We start from the raw sequence: 11,018 nt of genomic DNA, 5'->3' as shown, positions 1-11,018 counted from the left end.
GGGCCTTTGGAATAAGGAATCCGGACCAGGTTTTACGTCTCTCCCAGGTGTGCGGATTTGTGGGGGCAGGGGGTGTGTGTGCTGATATAACACTTGCCATAATCAGATATCTAAGGTTTTACCCAGAATTTTCTTGCTTAGTCTGGTACCTGCAAGGCCAGGTTCAGTTTTCACTTGAAATGCCGGACACAGGAACCAACTGTGGTGTCCCATCCCAGAATCTCCCCCTCGCTCCCAGCGTCCATCCCTTTTCTCTGCCTTCCACCCAATTCTCCTTGATCACCTTGGAACTTGCGCTAAGGGTCGAGTGGGAGAGAGATAAAAACGGCTCATTTCTTAAAAAAAAATGTGCTCACTTAAAAAAAATTAAGATTATTCCCTATCTTCTACAGTCTGAAATCAGTGTCGGTTTCAAATTTTTTTAATTAGCTGTTTAGGGGCAGCAATTTGGGGAGGGAGGATAGGATTACTTGAGGGATGTTTTGGAGGTGCGTCTTCTAAGAAGCTGCCTGTTTTTACTCCTGTTGTATCTGTGCAGGGTGGGAGTTGGAGGAGGGAGGTAATTGCAGTTAAAGGGTGGTCTTCCAAGCCTCCCTGGGCACCGCTACTGCCTCCCAACTCTCCTAACGCGTGACTGACTGCCCCTCACAACTGGGAGCCCCTGATGTCTTTGAGCTTAACTCCGGGAAGCGCTGAAGCGCGCACTGAATGAATGAAGGCACACCAGCCCTGGCAGAACCGTAAGGCCAACCGGGTGGGAATGAGAAGAGTCGCGAGCTTGGTCGCCTCATCCAGGTCGCCTTCCGCTCGCCCCGGCAGCGCCGAGCGCGCGCCCTGCCGCGGGGGTCCCGTCTGGCGGCCTCTGGGCATGCTCAGTAGCGGCGGCGGCCGTGGGTCGCGCAGTAGGAAGCTCGCGGCTGAGGCGGCGGTGCCGGCGGCGCTGACGCGCGCGCGGCAGCTAAGGGGACTGGAGGACGGCGGGAGGGGGCGGGGGCACGGGAGGTGGGGCCGCCGTCGCCGTCAAGGCCCCGGGGAGCGCGGGGCGCCACCGCCGACGCCGCTCATCCGCTGGGGTCAGTCTCCTGGGCTGCGCCCGGGTCGGCGGCTGCGGCGGCTGAGCAACGGGAGCCGAGAGGCGCGCTCCGCCGAGAGTTGGGCAGGGCGAGCCCGCGCCTTCGCGGCGTCATGGGCCCCCTCCTTGGGCCACAGAGGGCACCAGCCGCAGGAACCCCCGGGCCTCCTCGCGGCCGAGCCTGAGCGACCCCCGGGTTCTCCGGCGTCCCCTCCCTCCGCCTTATTTTCTTCCCTGCTCTCGCTGCTGTTGCCGCTTCAGCTCTCCGTTATGGCAACGGAGCCGCCATCCCCTCTCCGGCTTGAGGCGCCCGGCCCCCCAGAAATGCGGACCCCACCGGCGGGCGAGACCTCCCGCGAGGGCACCCTGAAGCCGGCGGGTGGCAGGCTCCGCTTCCTCAACGGCTGCGTGCCCCTCTCGCATCAGGTGGCCGGGCACATGTACGGGAAAGACAAAGTGGGTAAGTGGGGGTGGCGCGGAGCTCACCGCACCCCTTCCGCCTTCGCGAGCCCCGGGCCGGCCGAGGTAGCCTGGGGCTCGCTGGCCGTGCCGGACGCCCCTCCGGGTGTGTACGCCGCACCCCCGGTCTCTTCCGCTTTCCCCCAGAGCCTCGCGACCCGTGCAGCAGGGGCTCGAAAAGTGGGACGATTTCTGGGGTGTGGGGCGTCAGGCGGGCAGCAGGAGGTGGCGGGGAGAGGAGTGTCTGGTCTCCCCAGGGAGGGTGGGTATTGATTGAAGACGGCTTTCGTTGTTAGTGAAAATAAGGAACTTCATTTTTACTGGACGGGGAAGTAAATTCTCCCCTGAGCACAAGGTCTGTTTATTATAGGCGGGCAGCTAGTATTGCAAAAGAAAAGGAATGAAATGCATATGATGCTAATCTAGTGCTTCTCTTTTGGGTGCAGCTGCATAGCTGGAGGGGACGAAACAAGTGTTTTTTTGTTTTTTGTTTTAGAATGTTTGTTTGTTTGGGTTTTCGTTTTGGTTTTGGAAGCTTGTCCTGGTTTATCCGGGATCTCTCTCCGCGCCCCCTTGAGAGGTTTTTCTGATATCTCCTGGATTTCTCCGGGAGGCGTGGTTTCAGGAATGCTGAAACTCGGATTCACGGTAGGAAATACACCCTACTATTGTATTAGGGTGGTACACAGATAAGACAATCAGTTATTCTTGATCATCTTTATAAGATTGTGTCATGGCCTGTGTAGTACATGTTTTGAGTCACGGCGTTTAAAGCACAATCCAGGGCCTTTTTATTCTGTTGGTGATGTAAAAGTTCGGTTTAGAAACTGGAATTCACCTAGCTTACACTGGTTCCTAGGCCATGATTACTTGGAGAATCAGATGGAGGCGTATGTGAGTAATGCAGATCTTAGACCTGACAATTTGGTTTGTGCTGGTAAGATGATTCCGGTTTAGGCTGGTAAGATAATACTGACATTTTTAGGCGAGGTAACTGAAGCCAAGGCTGGTTAAGTGACAAGCCTAAAGTCACAAAGCTACTGTGTGTAGAATCTGCAAACCAAGGGTCTTGCTTCAGAGCACTTTTTTTCCCACCGTGTATTGTGCTTGTAGAAAACCACTCAAACAAGGATTTCTGAAAATGGATGAGATTGAATGTATGTTATTTCCCAAAGAACATTTCCCACTACTTTGATCTTTACCTACTCCTTTTCTCTTTTTCAAAATTAGGGGTTAATGATGTGTCAGTTGCGTGCCTTTTTCCCCATTAAATTGTTAGTTAACTTGTTCCTTGAAGTTAGCTCTCTCTATATATTGATACAAAATTTGTCTTTTTCTGAACTATTTGAGAGTAGGTTGTATATATCATGCCCCTTTACACAAGCAATACCTCAGTGAGTATCTCCTAAGAATGTACTTTAGTGTGTATTTCTGTAACCACAGCACATTTATCAAATATGGAAAGTTTAACCATGATACAATGCTTTAATCTGTAGTCCATATTCTGCTTTTGTCAACTCTTCCAATAATGTCTTTTATCGTATTTGTTTTTTTTGGCATAGGAACTAGTCCAGGACCATTTGTTGCATTTAGTTGTCATGTCTCTTGGAATTCTTTAATTTGTAAGTTTCTCAGCCTTTCTTTTTTTTTATGATATTATCAATTTTGAAGACTACAGGCTAGTTATTTTATAAAATATTGTTTAATTTGGACTTCTGATGGGTTCTTATGATTAGATTCAGGTGATACATTTCTGGCTGGAACATTATAAAAGTCTGTCCTTCTTAGGGTATCACGTCTAAAGTCCACAATGCCTATACTGATACTTCCAGTTTCATTCCAACTCCACAGAGTTTTTTTCCTTTTCCTGATTCTAAATTTGTTTCCTGTTTGCCTCAGTGAGAACCTGGCTCCCAGCAATATTAATTTTTTTTTCCTTAATCCTATAATCTTCAGGATTTCTATACCCATACTACTCTAGAAAACAAACCTACAATAAAGAGTGCAAGATGAGATTCCCTTTTACTGAAGGTATGTAGTTGGAAACTCTTCAAAAGTTATTTGGATTAGAATTTTTTGTGTGTGTGTGGTTATTTTTACCCCCCCTCTTCTCAATGGTAATATTATTCATTCGAAATACAGTTGGATTCATTTGTTTCTGTTTAAATTCAGTTCCCTTCCTTCAGTGATATATCAATATTTTTGAATGGTTGTAAAATTACTATGCTTCCAAAAGTCAGAACTTTACAAAAAGGTATATCAGAAGTGTCACTCTATTCCTTATCACTCCATCCCATTTCTCAGCATCCCTTGTAGTTAACCAATTTCATTGTTTTCTGATTTATTCTTTCTGAGTTTCTTGTTGCAGAAATAAGCAGATCTCTGTAAGTTTTCTCATTTTCCCTTCTTTCTGACACAAAAAGTGATATGCTGTATATACTGTTTTGGACGTTGCTTTTTAAACTTAACAATATCTCCTAGAAATCAGTATTATCAGTTCATAGAGTGCTTCCTCATTGTTTTTTTACAGCTCATTTGTACTGTATTGTGCATATACCCCAGTTATTTCAATTTCTTGAATTTCCTTTTGGACTTTTGTTTCACTGATTTGTTTATCCTAGCAATAATACTTCATTGTCTTAACTTAAGCTGCTGTATAATAAGTCTTGATGTATGGTAGAATAAACATCCCACTTTCTTTTTCAAGATTATCTTGACTATTTCTGGCCCTTTGCATTTCTGTATAGATTTTAAATCAACTAGTCATTTTCCCCAAGAAACCTGATAAGATTTTGTGTCTGCTTTGAATCTATAGATTGCTTTGATGAGATTTGATTTCTTTATAATCCCGAGTCTTCCAGTATTTGAATATCGTCTATCTCTCCATTTATTTAGGCCTTCTTTAATTCTCTTAGACATAGTTTTCAGTGTAAAGGTCTTACACTAGATTTTCCCTAGGTATTTGATGCTACTGTAAATCATCCTTCCTTTTTAAAGAATTTGTGTGTGTGGGAACATTTCAAACTTAGAAAAGTTGCAAGTATAGTACAATGAACTGAATGAATGAATGAATATATTACCATTCATCTAGATTTACCTATTATTAATGTTTTGCCACATTTGCTTTATTACTCTCTGCATATGGTAATGATTTTGCAGAACCATTTTAAAAAAATTGCAGGCATCATGACCCCTTTCCTCTAAATAATTGTGTATCTTCTAAAAATAAGAATATTTTCTTACCTAACCATGGTAAAATTATCAATTCCAGAATATTTCCATTTGGCTTTTGCCATTATTCCTATAGTATTCTTTATAGCAATTTCCCCCTGATATTCTTTATAACAGTTTTTCCCCTTCTAAGGCTATGTACATTACATTTAGTTGTTATGAGCCTTTAGTTGCCTGTCATATGGAGCAGTTTTTAAATTTTTCTTTATGTTTCATAACTATGAAATATTTGAAGAGTATAGGCATATGGCTTTTTAGAATATTCTTTAAGTTTGTCTAATTATTTCCTCACGCTTAGAATCAGATGAATGTATTTTTGGTAAGAATACTTATGAATTATGTTGTTTTCTTGAAGCATCATATCATAAAGCACAGGATGTCAGTTGCATTGCTGGTGATATATTGGGATGGCCAAAAAGTTCCTTTGGTTTTTAAGGAAAAATAAAAGACACATTTTTCATTTTCACCAAGAACTTCATTGAGCATTGTATTCACCATATTCTTCTAATAACCTTCCGCCATTTTTCAGGCTTCATAATTCCATCTTCCCAAGACTTTTTATCTTTTTGAGCAAAGAACTGTTCCAGGTGCCTTTTACAGCCTTCCAGGGAATTGAAATTTTTCCTATTAAGAGAATTTGGTAAAGAACGAAATAAATGGAAATCCAAAGATGCAATGTCTGGTGAATACGGGGGATGAATCAGAACTTCCCAGCCAAGCTGTAACAGTTTTTGCCTGGTCATCAAAGAAACATGCGGTTTTGCATTATCCTGATGGAAGATTATGTGTTTTCTGTTGACTAATTCCAGATGCTTTTCATCGAGTGCTGCTTTCAGTTTGTCTAATTGGGAGCAGTACTTCTTGTGATTAATCGTTTGGTTTTCCGGAAGGAGCTCATAATAGAGGACTCCCTTCCAGTCCCACCATATACACAACATCACCTTCTTTGGATGAAGACCAGCCTTTGGTGTGGTTGGTGGTGCTTCATTTTGCTTGCCCCACAGTCTCTTTAGTTACACATTATTGTACAGTATCCATGTTTCATCACCCGTAACAATTTGTTTTAAAAGCAGAACGTTTTCGTTATGTTTAAGTAGAGAATCACATGTGGAAAGAAGGTTTTTTTCGCTTAATTTATGTGGAATCCAAACATCAAAGCGATTAACATAACCAAGCTGGCGCAAATGATTTTCAACCCTTGATTTGTATATTTTGAGTATGTCGTCTATCTACCACGTGGTATAACATCGATTGTTCTCAATTAATGTCTCGATTTGATTAATCACCATCAATTTCAACTGGTCTACCCGACCGTGGAGCATTGTCCAGCGAGAAATCGCCATCATGAAACTTTGTAAACCACTTTTGGCACGTTTGATCAGTGACAGAACCTTCTCTATACACTGCACAAATCTTTTTTTGCATTTCAGTTGCGTTTTTACCTTTCTTGGAATAGTAAAGCATAATATGCCAAAAATGTTGCTTTTTTTCTTCCATCTTCAATATTAAAACGGCTACACAAAAATTCACCAATTTTGATAAGTTTTTTTTTAATCCATGCTGATATGACAGCTGTCACAATATAATCTAACAAAATTGTTTCGAATGAAGTTAAAGACAACTAAGCGCTACTAGAGTCAGCTTACAGAAAAAACCGAACGAATCTTTTGGCCAACCCAATAACTGATCACCTGATTAAATGTTATTGCCAGATTTTTCCACCGTGAAGTTTTATTTTTCCTATTGTAAGTAAATAATTTGAGAGGAATATTTTTAGACTTAAAATATCACGTTTCTCGTCAAAGTTTTCATCAAATGTTGTAAGCACCCATTGATGATATTTGACCAACTCACTAATTACTGTTAGTTGGAAAATGGTAATGTTCTAACTCTCTTATTCCTGCTACATGTTAGTTGTCATTCTTCTTTTTTTGTTTTTTTGGCCGCACAGCATGGCAGGCAGGATCTTAGTTTGATCCAGGACAGGGATCAAACCTGTGCCCCCTGCATTGGAAGCGCAGAGTCTTAACCACTGGGCTGCCAGGGAAGTCGCTATTTTGTTTTTTGGGTTTTTTTTGGCATTCTTCTATAAGGAATATAGATTTCCCTCCTCTGTCTCTCTTTCTTTAATTAGTAGGATGGAGTAATGGATTTTTCAAACTTCAGTGAATGGGTCTTAATCCATTATTGTTGCTACTTATTTTGATGCTCAGTTGTCCCAGATTTCGGCAGTGGGAGCTTCTTCAAGCTGGCTCCTGTGCCTTTTTTTTTTTTTTAATATTTATTTATTTTGGCTGTCTTATCGACTGAATCACCAGGAAAGTCCCTCCTGTGCCTTTTTAACATTTCCATATTTTCTTTTAAAGCATTTTCTCATGTTGTGGCATAAAAAGATGTCCCATGTTCATCTTGTACTTGCCCTGTCCCAGGCCTAGAATGAACCACTATTTTCTTCAAGAACCTAGTTCCTTTGGGGGTAAATGGTATTTAAAAACCAAGATCTGGGCAACAGGTGTATTCTTTGCTCCTTTAGTGTGGTTGCTGTTTGTCCTTTCAGCAGACTAGATTAAGAAATAAATAATTTCATATTCTTAAAAATTAGAGTTCAGGGCTTCCCTGGGGGCACAGTGGTTGAGAGTCCACCTGCTGATGCAGGGGACACGGGTTCGTGACCCAGTCCGGGGAGATCCCACATGCCGCGGAGCGGCTGGGCCTGTGAGCCATGGCCGCTGAGCCTGCGCGTCCGGAGCCTGTGCTCCACAATGGGAGAGGCCATAACAGTGAGAGGCCCGCGTACTGCAAAAAAAAAAAAAAAAAAAAAAAAGAGTTCATATTCATATCTGTAATTAAAATTTAATATCACAGTGTTCTTTACCTCTCCCTGTTCTGTATTCATATCTCCCTTTTTTCTCACAGAGAACTCTGTCTCCCCAGACATCAGTATATTTACTCATTTTGGAATATTTATTTATTTATTATTATTTTTTAAAGGTTATTATTATTTATCTTTATTTTTGGCTGTGGCAGGTGGGCTTCTTTCTAGTTGTGGCGTGCGGGTTTTCTCTCTCTGGTTGTGGCATGCGGGCTCCAGAGCACGGGGGCTCTGTAGTTGTGGCTCGAGGGCTTAGTTGCCACACGGCATGTGGGATCTTAGTTCCCCGACCAGGGATCGAACCCGCATCCCCTGCATTGGAAGGCGGATTCTTTACCACTGGACCACCGAAGTCCCCTGAAGTGTGCTATTTTTTGTTTTGTTTTGTTTTGTTTTGCTCCACATAGAGTATAAGCCCTTTCTTCTGTTTAGGGTGAGGGGCTGATAAATCATATTCCCCCTTGAATTTAATTGAGCTGGTGTGGGCTGCAGTCTTAGATTCAGTTCACCTGGTATTGGTTCAGCCTTCCAAGATGCTTCCTTTCTTATCATGACTGTCTTTTGGCTGTGAGGTATTTGGCTGCAGTATAAGGTACTATTGGTTTACTTTTAGATCCTGGAATTCATTCACTGGGAGAATGCCTGGTATTACTATCTTCTACTCCATGTCTGCTTTCTCTGAAAACTTGGAGTGGGTGTTTTGCAGAGTGAGTAGTGTGGGAGAATTGCTGGACCAAGCAATCTATTTTTGTGTTAGGACTATTGTCTCTAATCCATCCTGCTACCCCCCACTGTTGTCTACAGTCTGGCTGATTTCTGCTTGCCTGCTAAAATATTTGTCTAATGGCAGGTTTACCTGTCTCTAGATGAGGTGTCTGCCCCAAGATAGGGAAGCTTCATGGTTCTCTTCTCACTTATGAATGCTCCATTCCGCCCCCGCACAACCACAGTTCAGTTCATCAAGGAGTTTTTACATCTACCATTCTTCATTAGCCTATTGAAAATGTCTATTTCCATGGGAGTGAAGACCTTTCTTGTTCTACATCCCAGCCTTTGGGAATAGAATTTCTCTTTAGTAACTTTTAGCTCTATTAGACTGCTCCTTGAAGTCCCAAAAACCTCTACCAACCAATCTTATCCATATGAATTAATGTTTACCTTCCTTCTAGTCTGTAACTAGGACTTAAAACAAATAAACTTGATTACTGTTTCTCTTAAGTTGGTACTTTCTGCTTCTGTTGACTAAACTCTGCATTTTTGTCATGATTAAAAATTCCTGGCATTGCCAAAAGAAATAGAAGCTTAAGTGGCGTATTTTACCAAAATTGTAAATAGATTTATTTGAGCTATGTTGTGTTCTAACTAGTGTGATTTTATGAAATCTCAATATATGAAAATTTAAGATTTTAACATATAAACTTGGGAATGAATCTTCATGGCATAGTGACAGGGGCAGTGCTAGTATATATATGTGATGACTTTAGAAAAAGTTTTTCCTTTTGAGTGGACATATTATAAAAAGGTACCTCTTCCTGCTCCAGGCTTGGCCCCTGATTTCAGCCCCCACTTTTCCCATTGCCTAGGTGCCCTCATGCTATCTGTATAGCTGTACACAGTGCATCTGAATCAGGAAAAAATTTTAGTTGCTTTCTTATAACAGATGAGAGAAGCAAAAAAATTACAAAGTAGGAAATTCATATAGAACCATTGTTAACATTTTTTTGTTTGCTTAATAAAAGTGGGATCAATTTATGCTACTGCTTTTAACTTGCTTCTTATTTAACTATAAATTAACATCTCCTGGAAAGTCTATCACTGAAGAATTTCTGTAAAAATTTACATGTGTTCTATTTATTAGAAAGTCTGAGGGGGCTACAAGGGAAACAGTGGTTGGAGACAATAAAACCAAGCTGTTTAGAATTTGTGTTCTGGTGCTTTGCATATAGCAAGCACTGAAATGTTAAAATTTCTGAAATAAGTGTAAGGAATCCCTTAAATTTATCAAAGTGGTTTATCTGTAACTTTAGGAACAAATCTACGATGCAAGATACGCTATTATTTAAACCATTTTAAAATATGTGACTTGTTCTGTAGGTATACTGCAACATCCAGATGGCACAGTTTTGAAACAGTTGCAGCCACCTCCAAGGGGTCCAAGAGAGCTGGAATTCTATAATATGGTAAGTGAGGTAAGATTTGTTTCGTTGTATTCAAAGTGTTTTTCATAGCCTTCTGGTGATGACTCAGTAAAAAATACATTTGACAGCATGTCTTAGTGTACTGTGTATGTGACTGAAACAAAAGCTTCAAGAAATACAATGCTTATCTTTACCTATGCATTCTGGTATTTTCTATTCTACTTCATTTTTTAAAGATTTGATCTACTAAATTGATTTCAATTGATGGGTTGTGACCTACATTTTGAAAAACGCTTAGCTGAGAGACTGTATTTCTCAGAAGTGCTGAGTTTAAATAGGTGTTTTTTTACTACAGGATTTCTTAGAGCCTTGAATGTGCTAATGTGTACTGTGCAACTCCAAAGGAGGGTAAGGGTGAAGGGGGGCACTTAACATCTAATTAACCATATTACTAGGAGTACCTTTTTTAAAACTTATTTATTTATTTACCATCTTTATTGGAGTATAATTGCTTTACAGTGGTGTGCTAGGAGTATTCTTCAGAACATTCACAGTGTTTTGCAACTGCCACTTCTGTCTAGTTACAGAACATTTTTATCACATGAAAGAAAACCCTGTACCCATTAAGCCATGATGCCTTATTCCTCCCTCCCCCCAATCCCTGCCAACCACCAATCTGCTTTCTGTGGACTTAACTATTCAGGGTATTTCGTATAATTAGAGTTTCACAATATGTGACTTTTTGTGTCTAGCCTCTTTTGTTGAGCATGTTTTTAAGGTTTGTGGTATGCATTAGTACTCTGTTCCTTTTTATGGCTGAGTAATACTCCATTATACTTAGATACCACATTTTGTTTATCCATTCACCCATTGAAGAACATTTGGATTGTTTCCATCTTTTGGCTTTTGTAGATAGTGCTTTTATGAACATTTATGTATAAGTATTTGTTCGAGTACCTGTTTCCAGTTATTTTAGATATATACCCAGGAGTGGAATTGCTGGGTGATACAATAATTCTACACTTCACTACTTGAGGAACTGTCAGAAGTGTTTCCCAAAGTGGCTGCACTATTTTACATTTTCACCACTAATGTATGAGGGTTCCAGTTACTCCATATCCTCACCAACACGTTAGTTATTATTATTTTTTTTTTAATGGGCAGTCAAGTGAGTGTGAAGTGTTAATCTTACTGTGGTTTGTTTTGATTTTCATTTCCCTAATGGCTAATGATGTTGAACATCACA

At 41.0% G+C, this 11,018-nt stretch overlaps 1 protein-coding gene across 2 annotated transcripts in view; it reads left to right on the top strand.

Moving 5' to 3' along the window:
* Positions 1–1,030: 1,030 nt before the first annotated feature.
* Positions 1,031–11,018, top strand: part of IPMK (inositol polyphosphate multikinase) — a 40,756-nt gene continuing 30,768 nt past the window's right edge. For both annotated transcript variants that reach the window (XM_060034593.1, XM_060034592.1), the window contains exons 1-2: positions 1,031–1,532; positions 9,729–9,814. In XM_060034593.1, coding sequence (XP_059890576.1) covers positions 1,343–1,532; positions 9,729–9,814 — 276 coding nt within the window. In that variant the 5' untranslated portion in view covers positions 1,031–1,342. The remainder of the gene's footprint in view (positions 1,533–9,728; positions 9,815–11,018) is intronic.

This window comes from Delphinus delphis, chromosome 16 (genome assembly GCF_949987515.2).
Source record: "Delphinus delphis chromosome 16, mDelDel1.2, whole genome shotgun sequence".
Lineage (NCBI taxonomy): Eukaryota > Metazoa > Chordata > Mammalia > Artiodactyla > Delphinidae > Delphinus > Delphinus delphis.
This window is presented reverse-complemented; position numbering and strand designations above follow the sequence as displayed.